This window comes from Equus caballus, chromosome 2, assembly GCF_041296265.1.
Source record: "Equus caballus isolate H_3958 breed thoroughbred chromosome 2, TB-T2T, whole genome shotgun sequence".
Lineage (NCBI taxonomy): Eukaryota > Metazoa > Chordata > Mammalia > Perissodactyla > Equidae > Equus > Equus caballus.
The window spans coordinates 89061720-89079983 of record NC_091685.1 but is presented as its reverse complement, the minus strand read 5'-3'; the positions used below and the strand labels follow the sequence as shown (position 1 = coordinate 89079983).

The window sequence follows — 18264 nt, the reverse complement described above, 5'->3', positions numbered from 1 at the left end:
GAATGGATGGCATGCTTTCCATTTCCGAATAGCCACAGGCATGTAACTTATTCAGAGGATTTCTTTGGCTGTAGCAGTGAGACCTTCATCTGCAAAGAAGACTGCACTGGGAGAAATTTTTCTCATTGCTTTTCATGGAGGATTTATGTTGGTTTGAAAATGAAAATTTTGATTCCTTGTCATGTGAAAATAGATGCAGCTATAGAAACCAAAATCTTATGGTTTTTGCAGCATAGAACTGCCTCACTTATTTTGGACTCAAATCTAGCCTACTCACCAGGCTGGACCACAGCTTAAAACTAGGAAATATGCAAAGGGAACTTGGTCATTAGAAAGTGTGAAATTTGGACATGAAGGCTTCTTTCCTTCCAATCAAAGCCTCTAACACTACCCAGTTTACATTTCCTGAACTTGAAATCTCTCTCCTGGATTTTAAATGCAGCAAATTAGAAGTGGGCAGAGAGGCAGCTAAAAGGTTAGTTGGGATGGTCTTTTTGAAACAAGAAGTGAAGGTTCAGAGCATAGTGGTGAGGGAGGAGGAAAATAATTTTATTAAGATGAAAGAAACATAAACAGACACGATTTCTCTTTTTTTTTTTTAATAGGGATGATTTTCCTAAAAACCTAAATAGCCCTACTATATTAGAGCATAGTAAGGGTGTTTGTATTGACAGTGCTGTGTGGTTGGTGTTTTCCAGAACAAGAATAGACTTAACCAAATCTTTCCATACCACTTTAACTAATTTTTTCTTAGTCTTGAGTCCAAGGATCTTAACTACCTGGATGCTCACCAGGTGCTAAACTGATGCCAAAAGGGTAGACTAATCTGAAGATGGATTTTTGTGTGCAGAGAATAAATTTCTGGAAAATGTTGCAGGTTTTGCCTTTATGTTAAAATTTTAAAGGTCGTAATATTTATTAATATATGTACTCTTAAAATTTCTGCTCTGGCAGCAAATGGAGTCCTATTCTAGAACCATAGGATTCTAACTTATGCTTATAATTGGTTTTCAGAAAGAGTTAGCCAGTTTGTTTAAAGATATCAATTTCAGAACATGATGTTCAGTATTCCCTAAGGTAAAGGAGATTGGCCCAAACATGTACTGACTTTATGACATTATTTATAAATTGATCCTTAAAAAAAATCCTAGATATAAGCTTACATACTTACCATTCATTTACTTCATAAAAGTAAGAGATAGAAAAATGGTCATTTGGATTTTAGACAAGTATAAAAACTCCTCTGACTTATCCCAATAAGTTTTCTTATATTGTTTTTCAGAGATTGTAAATCACACTGTTTTCTTCTGTAGGGAGACAGTGTGTGGTCAAGCACAAGGAATATGTTCCAAATCAGACACCAGAGTTCAAGTCTCAGCTCCTCCCTCACTGACTGTGTGACCTTGGGCAAGTTGCTTAACCTCTGAGCCTTTCTTTCTGTGTAAAATGGGAATTGTGGTGCCTACTTCACAAGGTTGTTCTGGGGGTTAAATGAAATTCATGTGTAAATGAGACTCTTTGTGGACAGTGTATAGTTCAGTATTCCCTGCCTGTTCCTTTTTCCTTTCTGTTGGAAACAGAAAATTTTAGATTAGAAAGTTGCCACCTTTTGCTTTGGTTCTCAGTTGCGTCTTCTTTTTTTTTTTTTAAACAAAGCATCTTTGTTTTGTTTTTTTTAAAAGATTTTATTTTTCCTTTTTCTTCCCAAAGCCCTGTGGTACATAGTTGTGTATTTTTAGTTGTGGGTCCTTCTAGTTGTGGCGTGTGGGACACCGCCTCAGCATGGCTTGATGAGCGGTGCCATGTCTGTGCCCAGGATCCGAACCGGTGAAACCCTGGGCCACTGAAGTGGAGCGCATGAACTTAACCACTTGGCCATGGGGCCGGACCCCAGTTGCCTCTTCTGTAACATCTGTGATTTCATTTTTTGTTTGATATTTGAAGATGACTGAGTCCTAGAGGGCATTGACTCAAGTTCTAGTCACATCCGCTGGAAAACGGTCACCTGCAGCTTCTTCAGAATTAGAGGAAAGTTGATTATAGTTGGTTTAGTTGGTTTCCTCTGACTTCCTCACCTGAATTCTTCTAAAATTTTGCTCCAGCCTCCCTCCCTTGGTGGAAAACTCTAGAGTAGACTTGAAACTTTTTCCTGTGGGAATTAAGACTGAGGCCTTCAGTGGGTTCAATTAGAGTGTCAGCTTAGAAATTACCTCCTTTATAGGAATAATAATCACTCTCTTTCAGAATACATTTGGTAGCTAAATATCTATGAATTTTTCAAGATCTTTTCATCCCATTTTTAGAGATTTTCATCCAAATCTTTGGTCTCAAGATTCTAAGATTAGTCTTGATTGGTGAATACTCATTATGCGGAGGCTACAGTGGGAGATGGAAGGTTAGGTCCGGTATTTTTTAAAGGAAGCAGACTAAATGTAGGGATTGGCTGTAAATGCCAATGAAAAGGCCTTTACTGTAAGTACTGTCATCTTTTAGCTTCAGTTCTGTTTCCATGGCAACCACATGGTCCGTGAGTGCCAGGCTGAATGGTTTTACAGGAAGCTGAAAAACACTGCTATTCTAAGTAGCTTTCTTTTTGCTGTAGAAAGGAGTCCTTCCCTTACTGTAGGCCAGCCAACATTTACTGGGAACAAAGCAGGCTATTTATGCTGATTGTATTCTGAGTAGAGGGTAAAAAAATGGGGAAAATGCCAGCCCCTGCTTACTGGCCTGTGAATTTGTTTTTCTGGTTGTTGTTCCTAGCATTTTGGAAGAACCAAATGACTTTTCTTTATTTCAGATATGATTTCCCTGTTCCTTTTAAGCAGAACGGTTATTCTAGAGATAGAAATGGTAAAAAAAAAAACAAAAAACAAAAAACAAAAAAAGTGTGGGGGGCTGGTATGTGTCTGGAATAATGTTAGTTATGTTAGTTATGGTGAAGGCAATCTGCTGAATTTATAGCTTTCAAGTATCTACGAGGGCAGTCTATTTAAAAAAAGAAAGTGTTCCCTGCTAGCAATAGAAACAGAAAGATAATGGCTCAGACAGTTATTAGGCCTATTTTTTATTGTTATATGTTAACAATCATATGTTCAGATTGTCTTTTGGATTTTCCTTACATCTTAAAAAACTTGTACTTCTGTTTGTTTACATGATAAAAAAAATTATACGTGATAGAATAGTCTATGGGGGTTCAGACTTAAATGTAGTTCCTATTTGGCAATTTATGACTTGTAATGTGACCATTTCTTAGGAAAAAAATCAAGGGTATCAATGCAATTCCATTAAAAGCTTATATAATCAAATATAAGCCACTTATTGGACTTTCTTTCAAATTCTCTTTAGAAGTAAACTGGAAAAAAAATTTTTAACTAGTCTTCCATAGACAGCCTTTTAAAGCTGAACTCTGATAGTGAAAGAATTTAATTTCAACAGGAGGTGTGGACTTTTGTCTTCTCTCTTTCCCTCTTTCCTTTTCTCCTTCGCCCTCTTTGTTTTGTACACACATGCACACACACAGTTAAAATTACAGAAAACCCATGAAAAATTCCAATATGCATTTTATACTCCTGATATCCATCATTCCATTCTTTCTTTTATAAAATGTGGTCCTTGTCCTGCAAGGTAGACATATCAAAGGTGCTAAGATTTGACCCTGACTCGATTTAAGTAAGTTGATGCCAGTCTAAACTAGTCTTTCACTGAGATCCAGTGATGTTTCTTTTGCATTTTTATCAGGTCTTGGAAATTTTGAATAAAATAGTTTTGGAAAGTATCTCAAGAGACCCTTATTCAATGGAATCCCAAGTCTTTGAATGGCACCAGATGGCAGGTTTAATTGCAAATTGCTTTGCTTTGAATCTCCTCTACCAAGTAGTTGTGTAGTACATTTCACAAGTAGTTTTTCTTAAATCACCCTGAAATAATGATGAAAGAGATTTAGTTCCTGAAAGAGGTTACGTGCTCTAAGATGAGTTTTTTAAGATGACTAGAGCCAAAATTTGATTAACCAAGTATTTGCTGAATACCTTCTATAGGGAACTATAGGATTTGACTGGTGTGCTCAAGGAGTTTATAGGTTGTCTTGGCATAGAAAACCAACATCATAAATCTGGGAAGAAGGACTACCTTGCACAATAATGGGTTGATAGGAATACACAGAAAGAGTGTGAGATGGAGCTTCTGAAGTGGGTTACCTGGAGGAAATGAGACTTAAGGCATTTCATTAATTCAAAAGAAATTTATGGAACAGACCCTACATCCTACGTGCTGTGTACTGTGCTGTAATTATAATGATGAATAAGACAATGATCCTACATGTGTGGAGCTCACAGTCTGGTGAGAGATCCAGACACAAAACCAGGTAATTGCCTCAATGATGATGTCTGTTTTGGGTGAATTACAGCATATTAAGGGAACACCTGGATTTGGGGGACTTGAAGATTTCGTTGAAGATTTCTTTGAGGACATGTGAAGCTGAAACTTGAACAGAAAGAAATCCCAAATGGCCATTGCTATTTACCCACTTAAAATAATGTTCCTTTTTTTCTCTAGCAGAAAAATGCACTCAACTCTTCTGAAAGCAGTCTCCTAAAATATACATAAGCTTTTCTTAGAAAGTAAAATATTTAGACTTTAGAATTTTGTGGTAAAAAGAGATCTTAGAGGAATCCAACCTGCTTTACCACCAACTCCTTTGTAAGTCTGGAAAGAGTAAGAAATAGAAGATTTCCAAAGAGTGCCAGTGGGTCAGGAAATGGAGATATCTGGTTCAGAATGTGAGTGTCCGGGGAAGATTAGATCTCTGTGTCCTCTACCTTTTTTCTTTTGAGGAAAGAGTTTATTCTCCTCCTAATACATGCATAGTAGTTTAATCAGATCTCAAGCCTTGGTATCTGTTTCTGTATCCTTTAACAGAGACCAAATAGGGGGGGAAAAAAAAAAAAAGTGGTTGTGGCAATCTATTAAGAACTAGCACTGAAATTATGGCTGCCACCTATTCACCCTGACCTAATTAATCTGTCTGCTGAAGGATGGAAAAATTACTGTTTTTAAATGGCCCACATTCATTTGGAAAGCTTAGATATGCTCCCATGGATACATTATGTCTCAGTTGAATGTTTCCCCATTAGATCCTGCTGATTGCTTTAATTTTGTACCTTAATAGAAACATTACTTTCCCCTCGTTTTTGTAGCTCTCTTTTATAAGGCATGTAACATCCATTATTCCTGAAGAGCTTCTTGCATTGAAGAAGAAATTCAGAAGCAAACAGTAAGAGGTCTGCTAAACTGATACACTTTTCCTCACTCTTGTTAGGAATGACTTTTAGACATTATTCGTGGTATTGATATGTTTTTTCTGAGTCAGATTTACTGACGTGGCCCATAACTCAATGTTAAATCCTACTTGAAAAATTTATGATAAAAGGAACAGACCACCAGAGCAAAAGAACAAGAAATATGTTAAAAAACATAAAAGAATTACCTAAGTGTCCAAACATATGAAACATTTTAAAGGTATTGAATGTTTTATTTTATGGGATACTATTTTCATCAGGTGGTTTCTTCTGTGTGCTTCTTCATGCCTTTAGTAGTCACTGTGTTCTTCTGTTACAGTGTTCTCCTATCGTGACATTTTGAACTGTAATGACTACTTTTCTTGTCCCTCTCCACCAGTAGACTGTGTGCTGCTTGTCTTTTGTTTATGCTTGGCATATGGTAGGTACTAGATTAATGTTAAAATGAACGTACAGTAGTAAATTAATGTGGCTTCCATTGGTGAGAGAGAGTTATTTTAGCTTACAATAGACCCTGGGCATTTTATCAGATGTTTCACTTTTGAAAAGTATCCACCGAGTTTGGAGCACTGTTAGGAACAATTACATTTATAGTCTCGTATACTTGTGAAATTTAAGCCTGGGCAAATAATGACTGCATTACATGGAAGCCTAGTATTACACAAATACAATTTTAGCATAGAATTAAATTGATATAGTTCTCTGTTTACATAATCTAAAAATGTTGACGTTTATGTGTATCCCTTACATATGTAGATATAGACCAATGCTTTGCTTTGACATATTACATTTAGGTCAAATCTTTCTTTTCTCTTTTGTAATTATTCTAGGGGACTGTCGGCAGAAACTATTCTTTAATATATGCATATAAACATATTTGTATGTATATTATACGTATTTATATGTATGTTACATGAATCACATTTCTGTATAGAATTTCTAGAAGCTTAAGATATCTTAATTTGTTTTGGCTGTAATTTTCTACTAGTGAAGGCTGTCAATGGAATATTTCCAAATTGTCAGTGATATTTTCTGGGAAAATATCTAATTTATTGAACTTGTAGAAAGGCATGTACTAATTATTTTGTTTATACTTTTAGAAAAGATTATCCATTAACTTAAATTTTTAATAAATATTTGAATTTGAATTAATAAAAATGAAGAAATAACATATACCAACTGCTTTCACATGCGATCACATTTAGTCCTTAAAGATGAAATGAAACTGGTTTCTTGCCCATTTTGTAGACAAAGAAACTGAGCCTCAGAAAAGTTAAATGTATTGCCCAAGATTTTATACATATAGAAGGGAGGAGGCAGTCAGGCTCAGCAGTATGGTGCTCTGCTCCCAGCAAAAGCTTATGCTCAGGCCGTGCTTTGTGCACAGACACCTGTATTTTAAATATTACCATATACCTATGCAATGAAAGTGAAAACATCTGAAATCTGCTCGTTCTGCATCTGTGGATATTAGTTTGGGTTCACCTTTAATCATACTGATCAACATGCATCTCTGCCTGAGGTTTAGTTAAACATAGTAATGACAATCCATAATAGTCCTTGTCTACATTGCAAAAAATGTGAACAGAGACTTGTATTTTAAATCAGTGGTAGAGGGAGAGAAATTCTCATCTGTTCCTTATTTGCTTATTGGTGCAGTCTGGGTTTTTGTATCATCTGTGTTCATATCAATTTTCTTCTATTGACCAGTCAGATGCAACCCCATGAAATAGTAACAATTCCAACTTGAAAGGTTTTGATTTTTCTAAAACACTCTATAGCTTCTTTCTAGTTTTAGCATCTTTCTAGTTTTGGAACCAAGAATTTCCATCGTGCATACTGTATGTGGGACCCTGAGTGGGCCCTTAATGCTGCCTGCAGGCACATCATTTTTCCCTCCCCTTTCAGTCTTCTAGCAATCACAGACTACAATTTCACACCTTTTCTTTCTCCTCAAACCTGTTGTACCTTCTCCCCTAGCCTCACTTTCAGCTGATGACTTTGCTTGAACTTTCTCAGTGAAGTGGGAAGCAATCAACCAGCCCCACCACCATATGCCCTCACCTGACAGCTTCCACCTGGCTTCCTTACTGTCAAAGACTGACCGTAGTTAGTCCTTTTGCCTGCACATTGATCCCATTCTCTCTCACTCATAAAGGGGCACAGATCCAGCAATTCTTCCCTTTCTTTCTTGGTGTCACCAATTTTTTCCTGTCTACTAGGTCATTTCGAAAGCATAGTAACTTGTGTTATTTCTCTCATCTTGAAAAACAAGCTCTCTTATCCACGGACTCCACTTCCTTCTTCTGCTACCTTCCCATTCCTCTGCCTTATCTTTCAGTCAGAACTCCTTGAAAGAGTTGTGTGTACTCAGTGTCTACAATTCTTCTCCTATCCTCTGTTAAAGCTGCTGCAATTAGACCTCCTCTTCAACCACTGCACCAAAGCTGCTTCTGATCTTCAAGATCCCAGTGATTTCCATGTTGCTCAATTCAGTGGTCACTTGTCAATCTTCATCTTACTTGGCCTGTCAGTAACATTGACCCCGTGGATTTCTCCCTCCTTCTTGAAACACTTTTCGTAACTTGGTTTCCAGCAAACGACAAACTCTCACTTTTTTTTCCTCACTGGCTGTTCCTCCTCAATCTTCTTCACTGGTTTTGCTGCTTCTCCCTGACCTTGTAATATTGCTGTGCTTCAGAGCTCAGACTTTAGACCTCTTCCGTACGTGCATTCATTGCCATAATTGATCTGAAGATGTTAAATACCACCTATGAGCTGGTGAGCCCCAAATTTATATCTCCATCCCAGATCTCTACCATGAAATTCAGATTTTTGCATGTCCAATTTCCCACCCAATACCTCGGCCTGGATGTTCACTAGGCATTTCACAATTGGTGTTCTGAATTTGAATTCATGAGCATCCTCTCCACCACTAAATTCACCCATCATCTTATGCTCTTCCCTGTCAGAAATAATGGCAACGCCAAGCTGTTAGTGGCTCAAGCCATCATATTCTCTCTTCTCTTATGTCCCCATATCTAGGGGACAGTGTGACCCCTTCTCACTGCATCCATTCCTAACCTGTTGGCACAAGCTACTCTCATCTCTTGCCTGAAATAGTCCTAGCCTCCAACTACGCTGCTCTCTATCCTTGCCCTTTCATAGTCCAATCTGAGCACAGTGTGATCCTGTTAAAAAGTAAGTCATGTTGTGGCAGACCTCTGTTCTGAAGCCTCCGGTGGTTTCTCATCTCAGAGGAAAGCCAAAATCCTTACCAATGGCTGATGAGGCCCTGCACAATCTGCTTACCTTCTCTTATCTTTCTGATCTGTTCTCACACAATTACTCTGCCCCTCTCTTACTGTGTTCCAGCACTGTTTCTTGTGAACATGCCGTACCAGATCTCTACAGGGCTTTTGCATATTCTGTTCTCTCTGCCTAGAACACTTTTCCCCCGAATACTCATGTGGCTTGCTCTCTTACCTCTTTTAATATTTTGTTCAAATGTCACCTTTGCGATGAGCCCTTCTCTGATGACCCTGTTTAGTATTGCAGCCCCATCCCCTGCATTCACTGTTTCCCTTCCTTGCTTTTTCTTTCCCCATAGCACTTATCACCTTTTAACATTGCATAAATTTACTTATGCATTTTTATTGTGCGACAGCTCACACTTGCTCTCTGAGGGCAAGGATTTCTGTCTCTCTCCTTTTTTCTTTACTGATGTTTTGTAGAAGCTGGAGTAGTACCTGGCACATAATAAGTTCTCAATACAAATTTGTTGAATGGAGATGGAAGTAGTCAACATTTTATGAGGTATGTCAGTGTCCTGAGTATACCTTAATAAAAATAAGTCAAAATACCTGTTTATCTCAGTTGTATCATTTATTCATTTGAATACCTATCATTTCTTGAGAGTAGTGATGACTTATTTGAGGCAAATCTGAACTTTATTGATAATTATATACTTTGGTTAACTGTTTAACCAAATACACATTTAATGGCTAGAACCTCAGTCAAAGGGAGACAGACGTCGTATGCAAACCTTGTTTTGAAATCCAGTTATATTGACAGGTGAAATAATTAAGTAATTGATTAGGAATAATTAAATAGAACTGCTGAGGGGAGAGGATAAACCACTTTTTGATCTATTATGTTCCCTAGACTTTTTAAATACTTTTACTCCACGTAATAACAACTTAATTATTTACTTTGGCATTTATTCTAGTCAAATACCAACTAATTTAGTACCAGATGAAATATTTCCTTGTAATAAAATCAATTAGAAATTAATTGACTTTTCACACAGAGACATTCATACAGGTGTATTTTAGAAAATTCAATTGTTATTTTTTCATGCTAAATTGATTGCAAAAACAAATGAAATTTTCCTCTTTTAAATAATTGGATTAAACTTTAGTAGATATGTGTTTTATTTGGCCAGGGGAGTAAAACTGGATTTAGTTGCATTTAAGAACCATTCATTGAATTTATGTGTGTAAAAAAACCAAAATAGTTGGAGATATGATACATAAATGACTATAAAACAAGGTAAAATGTGGTAAGAAATATCAAAGTAGAAAGATGAATTATGGGATTCCAATTGAAGGGAGGCAACATGGTGTTAAGTTTAAAGCAGAGAATGTAAAGTGGAGGAATTGCATCTAAATTCGTCCGCTCATGTTGATTGGGAACAAGAATCAATCCCTGTGTGTGGGAAAGTTTCTGTCTCTAGATCTGTTTTTTCATTTCTAATTGAAGAGCGATAGTAGTATCAACCTCATGTTTACTGTAGGGATTAATGACATTATATATATACAATACAGAGAGAAAATTTGGAGGGGTGAAGTGATGACTGAACTATCGGGAAGTCCTAAATATAAGTGATGGTGGTGGAGATGGCAATGGAGATTATATCTGTGGCACCACTCACCCCAGAGAAGTTATTCTGAGTCTGAGCTCAGTTCCAATAGGAGCAAATCCATACTAAACCACAGTTCATTCAACAAACATGCATCCACCAAAGTCAGAACTCTACTGGGCCATATGGAATGAAGAAAAGGAAATATCCCTGCCTACCTTGAATCAGGGCACTAAAGGGTCCTTGGAAGGGCCACTCCATGCTGAGGAACAGCATGAGGAAAAATATAGTGGCAAGAGCCAGCACTGAACTAGAAGTAAAAATTACCCAAATGTCCATTAATTGATAAATGGATAGACAAAATGAAGTATATCTGTACAACTGAATATCATTCAGCCATAGACAGGAGTGAAGTACGGATATGTGCTACTATGTGGATGAACCTTGAAAACATGTTGAGTGAAAGAAGCCAATTGCAAAATGCCACATATTATATGCTTTGATTTATATGAAATATCCAGAAGAGGCAAATCCATAGAGACAGAAAGTACATTACAGGTACCTGGGGATGAGTAGTTGGGGGCATGGGGAGTGACTGCTAATGGGCATGGGGTTTCTTTCTTTCTTTTTTTTTTTTAATTTATTATTGGGAAAAAGTACTTTTTAAAGAAATCTTATATAGGCCATTGAAAAACATGGGAAAGTGGATCCCATCTACTTCCAAAGTCCTGGAAGATGAATGTGCTCCCTGGGTGGATCTGAAACTGATACAGTATGGTGGGCCCTTTTTGAAAAAATAATGTAAAACTAAGACTACACATTTAGGTACGGGGCCTTGAAGCTTAAGCCTAAGCCTTATTAGCTTCATGGCAAATCTTCCTCTGATCTTAATGATGGTGGTGGTGATGGACATGAGTGTTAACACACTGAGTTACTTGTATGCCTGGCATCCCTTCCAAGCCATTTTCACGCATTAATCCTCAAAACAACCTAGGTATGTTGTACCAGAGGAACAGAGAAGTTATGCCCAAGGTGATGCAGCTGGGAAGTGGAGTTGCTAGGAGAGTGAGGAAGGGCAGAATAGTAAAAAGCACTAAACTGAGAGCAGAGCCCTCCATCAGCCCCATTGATAGGACACCTGGAAAACATCACTTAACCTTTTGTGTATGTCCTTGACTTCACCTGTAAAACAGGAATATTGATGCCAGCTATGAGGCCCTCATTCTGTTGTTCTGAGGTCAGGAGAAAGTGTGTGAAAGTGCTTTGTGAAGAGTAAAATACGTGGAAGTGTAGTGTGATGTTAAACAGCTTTCAATCCAACTCGATTGTATAGGTGAGGCTTGAAAATAAATTTGATTTTGCTCTTTATTTCACTTCTAATGTTTCTAATTTATTTCTTGGATGTGATCTTTTTTTTTAGGTTACTTGTCTACAAGACTTTTTTGGTGATGACGATGTTTTTATTGCATGTGGACCTGAAAAATTCCGTTATGCCCAAGATGACTTTGTCCTGGATCACAGTGGTAAGGCAGTTCATTGACCACTTTTGTAACCCTGAAACGAAGGCTTGGGATTTAGTCTCTCGGTGCTTGTTAAGTGGTCTGGTGTGTTGCAGAAAGATGGCATTGGCGGTACTCTTTGAATCAATGAAAGTAGAAAATAAAATGAAAGTATTTACCTAGTTGTAAAAAAAAAACCTAAAAACACAACTTAATCCAAATAAAGTTGTCTTCACATTTTAGCAATGTGGTTCCATCTCCTTTTACTGCATTGTTTTCTCTCTGAAATGGACTTCCTGCCGTCTTCCAGAATGGTAGCTGGCTATACCATCTTAAACGTACGGATAGTGTTGAACCTGAAGCATTAGTTGTACATTACCCATGTCCATAAAGAGATACATAAAAGGATAATAACTAAATTGTTACTAGTGATTATTTCAGGTCTCTTTTTACCTCATTTTTCTGTTTACAACTTTTTAAAAAACAATATTCGTATATATATGCAGAAAAAAACCTATTTTCATTGATGGGATAAGAAAATCCCTTTCTCTTAATTTGAACCAATATATGGAGTTTTCAGTTATTTAGCAATAACCTCAGTGATTTCAAATGTTATTGATTCTGGGAAAATTGCTTTACTCTGTTGTCTTGGATTAATTTAAACCTATTACCAGTAATAGTGATTATTGCAGCTGATAGTAAAGTCAAGTTCATCTTTAAATAAGGTAAATCATACACACATAACATTTCACAGAGGAGAGGAAAGTTAAGAGATACAATCTCACTCTTTAATTTCATGATTAAGGAAAGTTGGCTTTTCAAAAATTAGACTGATGGTAGACCCCTCCCAGTTGCGGTGATTCCGATAGTGCAGAATTAGAGAAACGTATTACCTAATAAATATGGTGATCCACAGACTTTTTAAAATTCAAGTTGATACATTCTGTGGTACCAAACTTCCTTGTGTAATTCTTTCTTGTTACACTACATCAATTACTTTGTGGAAATAATTTATCTGCTTTGAGCTTTGGCTCATTTATCTACTCTGTTTGTTTTTCTGTTTTGTTTTTTCACCGCAGCCACATTTCTTTGAGGGTTTCTGTACTGTCTTATATTTTATTGGTCTGGCTCTGCTTTAAACTGGTAATGTCACTGGAAAGTCCTTAAAGAATTGCAGATAATGTCCTTTTTGTATGATCTGTGCTAATGCTCTCCCCTGTTCTTAGGGATGATTAAGGTTGACTGAGAACTTGCATTTACATGCCACCTGTATTTTATGTTTTTCTTGATTTTTAGCTTAATTTCATTTCCTAATATGTCTTTGATGTTAATATTAGTTGTTTTGAAAGTTGGGACATTAAAACTCAATGATATGTTTTAGATTATAAAGTTAATTTGGATAACAACAACAATAAAATCTTTATTGAGCCCTTACTATGCATGTACCAGGCGTTGTACTCAGTGCTTTACCTGTATGTCGTATATTTACATAAGCTAGTTGGATCATTCGTAGTTATTTGTTGATTTTGGCTAGCTAGTGATGAACTCCAATAGTTAGAGATAGGTGAAAGCTACTGATTTCTTCCCTCTCAATTGCTAATTATTTACCTTCTGCAAATTGGGGCTAATGATAGTGGCTTTTTAATAAGATTTTGTTAAAATTGAGTTAATATATGTAAAACAGTTACAAGACTGCCATTACATTGTATGTGCTATTGTCATTGTTGTTAATGTTATTATTATACTACTACCTCAGGTCATAAAATTTTACAGTGAAAGCAAGTCTCAGACCTAATTCTGCTGCAAGTACATTTATTAGGAGGGAAAGATTTTTTTAAAAATCAGTTATTTAACTTGGGGTGTAATCCTGATGAAGTCCCAACTCTGTTCTTTTAGGCTTCTGACAATATCTTGCATTAAATTGCCATTCAAAATCCATAGACTTCAGCTAACCTAGTCTTAGTCAAGTAATAAAATCGCCCATTAAGAGCTGGATGCAGGACTGGCTCAGATTCCTAAGCCTAGGGTGTAGTTCTGAAGTTCTGGTTGTCCGCTCTCTAGATTTACACATTCTGCTAGTAGGAGAGTGGCAGTACCTTTAAGATGGTTCAAACTAATACACACACCACTCTGTTCAACAGTGGGATACTTTCTAACATCCACAATGCTCATTAACTAAACTGAAGTTGCTACAGCCGCCTCTGAGTAAGGTTTTGATTAGAGTCTTTCAAATGCTAAATATCCTCCCCTGGTGTGTATTTTCCTGATTAGTGTACTTCACATGTTAATTTATTGCCCTTGGGGTATAGATTAAAACCAACCCCCATTTTATCTTCCTGCATAAATTGAAGTATTTTACCGTAAATTACAGACAATATGTTATCTAATTTAATCCTTATAACAAGCCTCTGAAGGAAATTTATTCTTATCCCAATTTTATAGGGGGAAAGCGGGCTTAGAACCTAACTAAGGTCCCCCAGTTAGCAAAGTCAAATCCATAATTCATCCAAAATTGCATGACTCCACAACTCGTGTTCTTAATTATTCAAATTAGAAGTGATTATTTTAGCTGTAATTAGTTCTGGTACTCTAAACGCTATTTTATTTGGCATTTTATGGAAAGATCAAAGTTACTGTTTAAAGGTAGTTTCCTAGTTTTTGATGCTCCATACTTTGAGCAGATGGAAAATAAGACTATAATGGGTTCATAAGTACAAGTCCCATATTTTTTCAAAATAAGATTATCAAAGAGTTGGAGAGAATAATAAAATTGTAGCCATTGTCTGTCAATGCCACTGACTAAAAAAAGTTACACGTGGTTAGATTAGGCTGTGCATGTGTATATGTTAAGTAGGACATTGGGACTTCTGTGTTCATTGAGAATGCCGTCTGGAACAATGAGGTGATGTCACAAGTTGTGTCGCCTGAGTAAAGATAACCTCAAGTGTACTTTTGGGACGGTTGCTTTGTATATTAAAGTTGTTTAAGAGTGGTAGAAAAATGATCAGGTAATAGTTCTAGGCAATAAATGACTTTCTCATGTCATCTTCTTTTGGTGAGCATTAAAATCAGATCTATCTAATGCACTTTGCTTCCTTTCTAGAATGCCGTGTCTTGAAGTCATCTTATTCTCGCTCCTCAGCTGTTAAGTACTCTGGATCCAAAAGCCCTGGGCCGTCTCGACGCAGCAAATCACCAGCTTCAGGTAGTTAATAGAAAAGGAATAGATGGTCACAGAAGGAGCAGATCCTTCTCCTTCAATTTTATTTACATTATTATGGATTAGTAGTCTTTCCCATCCTCGTATGCAACCAGGTTCCAGAACGACATATAAACGACATGATTTTTAAAACCAAAAATTCAAGTCTATTTCTCAGAGTCGTAATAAGTCTTCTAAGAAACTTATTTCTTTTGTTCTGACACATTTGCTCAAGAACTATCTTGAGAAAGATTCTTCTCCTGCTATTTACATAGAAGTGTTTCACATTTTGGCCACTGTGTGCTGCATTTTTAATTTTGTGCTATATAATTGTGGATATTTTCTTCTCTTATTGGTTTAAGACATAGACAAACACACCTAACACAGAAATGTATTTGCTTGATAAGTTTCCACAGGCTTTTCCTTCATCAAGCAATTTAATAGTAGCAATGATTATTGTTGGAACATAGTACTTTACTTATTTAAGAGTCAGGCTTACCTGTAATTAAGTTTCTTTCAGGTCCTAAGCCTGTAGATTTGTTATAATTCTGACTGTTTTTGGCATTTAAAAAAAAATAAAAACATCCATAAATATCTTGCTATATTGATTCTATAAGGTCTGTTTACAGTAATTATAAATAGTTTGGTGATATCATTTTCCATTAAGGAAAGGATTGTGAAAAACCATCGTTTTACACATGGGAAATCTAGAACCTGTAAAAGTAGCATTAATAAAAAACTGTCTCGAGCATCAAACTTTTTGTAAATGACTGAGTTTTTTGGACATTCTCCTTTTCACTACTTCCCCTCCAGCACCTACTCCACTTTCTTTGGGTTGTTTACCCTTTTTGTGTACACGTGTAGACCTGCTGAATAACCACTCTCCTTACTGTCTCCTCCTCCTTTGTATATACTGAATGTGTACAGTAAAGAGGGGTGGCCACTACTCCAGTGTCTATTCTACAACCAAATCCCCAGGTGAGCCATGATTATTATGGCTTTGTCGCTCTGCTGGGTTTTTGTTTTTGTCTTTTGCCGCATTTCTGTTTCCTTTTGCTCCATTTCCATGAATGTATCTGGCTTGTACCAGCGTACATCTGTGCAGCATGAAATGCTTCACTATGCATAGGATGCTTCAGCCTCCCTTATTTGTTGGAGAACCAGTCATCAACAGAAGGTTGCCAAGTGCCTGTCTGTGTGTCATCATAGTACAAAGTGTTCAAGGAGGTACATTGCCTCAAGGGATCTATCTTCTAGTTAATTTTGGAAAATAGTCTGTTACTGAAAAAGTCTAGAGTTTGTTGGTGACATGAAAATGGCCGTAGCAGCAATTATAGTCTTCTATTCTCACCTTCCTCTGGGGTTAATAGGCTCAATACTCTCTCTTAAAATATTGACAATATGAATATTTTAAACTGAAAGCATCTCTTAGCTGTTAAGCTTATTTAAAATCCTATTATCCTTTCTGTAAAGTATCTTAAACACTGAGAAAGCTAGTATAACGTGAAATTTGCATAAGTACACTGAAGTGAGCTTACCATATAGTAGATGTAGATTTTTGTCAGGTTCTTAGCTTTTGTTTTAGTGATAGATTTACAGATGCTTATCATATCAGTAAAATAACTAAAAAGTGGGGAGAGTGATTGATCAATCCAATTTTGTCTCCCTGAGCTCTAAAGAGGGAAGTTAACATACTGAACTAAAAACATGTTTCGTAGCCCTTATTTGTCCTGCAGACCAGCTGCTTCATAACATAGTCTAATAAATGTATAAATCTTTCTGACTTGAATTTGAAATACTTAGAAATTGGTTCAAGAAAATCTTAGCATTCCGAAACCCTAAAATTTTAACTGAGTCCATATTTGGATTTGTGTTAATAGAGTAGATCTTAAACTCAGAAGTAAAAGTTGTGAGATGTTTAAATCACATTTCAGAGGACAGACAGCTTCTTTATAAAAGGTTAACTCAAAAGTGTGTTCAGCACATAATGAAGTTATGAAAAATTGAGGCCTGAGTCAATTGCTGGAACTTCACTGTAATTGTAGAGAAAGTTACTATATGTATTCATATTATGTTCTCTTCCCACTTCAGGAAGGGGAATTTTGTATAAAAGCCACAGTATCTAGAAGTGTAACTTGCTTTTACAGATGGCTTTAGCTGTGGTATACCTGTTAGCATTTAGAAAATTCCATGGGGCTAATTGGAATTTCAAACAGAGTTAGTAACTTTGTAAATATAATATTGTACTTTTTCAATCTGTGGACAGAAGTGCTCCCATAAGTGAATTCTGGTTGACTAAATTCCTCAACAAAACTCTGATTTATCAAAATAACTAAATACTATGTAATAAACACACAGAAATTAATCTGGATGATGTAAGTGGGTAAATAGTGACCATAATTTGAGTTTTAAAAACTCTCACTTTGGATTTCAAGCATGTGAATCTTTCATAGTCCACCAAGATAAAAAGTATTCAGAGGAGGGGGTGGCCCCATGGCCGAGTGGTCAAAGTTCCGAATGGTCAAAGTTCCACTCACTCTGCTTCAGCGGCCTGGGGTTTGCCAGTTTGAGTTAGAAAAATTAATTTCGTAATTTTTTTTTGGAAGATTAGCCCTGAGCTAACATCTACCGCCAATCCTCCTCTTTTCTGCTGAGATCAACTGGCCCTGAGCTAACATCCATGCCCATCTTCTTCTACTTTATGTGTGGGATGCCTGCCACAGCATGGCTTGACAAGCAGTGCATAGGTGTGCACCCAGGATCTGAACCAGCGAACCCGGGGCTGCCAAAGTGGAACATGCGAACTTAACTGCTGTGCCACCAGGCCGGCCCAAGTTTTGTAATTTAAAAATAACTAGAAAACAATTTCATCTTCACTGAATTTTTAAATGAGCAATACAGTAAACAAACATGACTTCGTGTGACTGAGACATCCCTGTGTACATATGATTCATCTAATCACAAATATTTGACCCTGGACTTCTGCCTCTGCTTAAGAACGGGTGCTCACTTTTTTGAATCACTTATTTAGGACCTTTATCTCTGCACTGTGCTTTTTATACTTATTAGCATCATTTAAAATAATAGTTATCTGCTACCTCAAATTTAAAAAAAAAAATGGAGTTAGACTTTGCTTTTTTTTTTTTAAAGATTTTATTTTTTTCCTTTTTCTCCCCAAAGCCCCCTCGGTACATAGTTGTATATTCTTCCTTGTGGGTCCTTCTAGTTGTGGCATGTGGGATGCTGCCTCAGCGTGGTTTGATGAGCAGTGCCATGTCCGCGCCCAGGATTCGAACCAACGAAACACTGGGCCGCCTGCAGCGGAGCGCGCAAACTTAACCACTCGGCCACGGGGCCAGCACCTAGACTTTGCTTTTCTTTCCATACAGATGAATGGCAGTTTTCATC

The 18264-nt window shown here is 36.8% G+C and overlaps 1 protein-coding gene across 18 annotated transcripts in view; it reads left to right on the top strand.

The window, feature by feature from the left end:
* The window catches only part of DCLK2 (doublecortin like kinase 2), a 144454-nt gene that overhangs the window by 71419 nt on the left and 54771 nt on the right, over positions 1 to 18264 (top strand). For 10 of the 18 annotated variants that reach the window (XR_011436742.1, XR_011436741.1, XR_011436743.1 and 7 more), the window contains exons 3-4: positions 11579 to 11681; positions 14761 to 14862. Coding sequence is in view for 13 of the 18 variants with exons in the window: in XM_070261533.1 (XP_070117634.1) it covers positions 11579 to 11681; positions 14761 to 14862 (205 nt within the window). In the remaining 5 variants the exon portion in view is untranslated. Of the gene's footprint in view, positions 1 to 11578; positions 11682 to 14760; positions 14863 to 15783; positions 15835 to 18264 lie in introns of all 18 variants that reach the window. The other 8 variants (XR_011436740.1, XR_002803454.2, XM_070261531.1 and 5 more) reach the window with 1 other exon arrangement.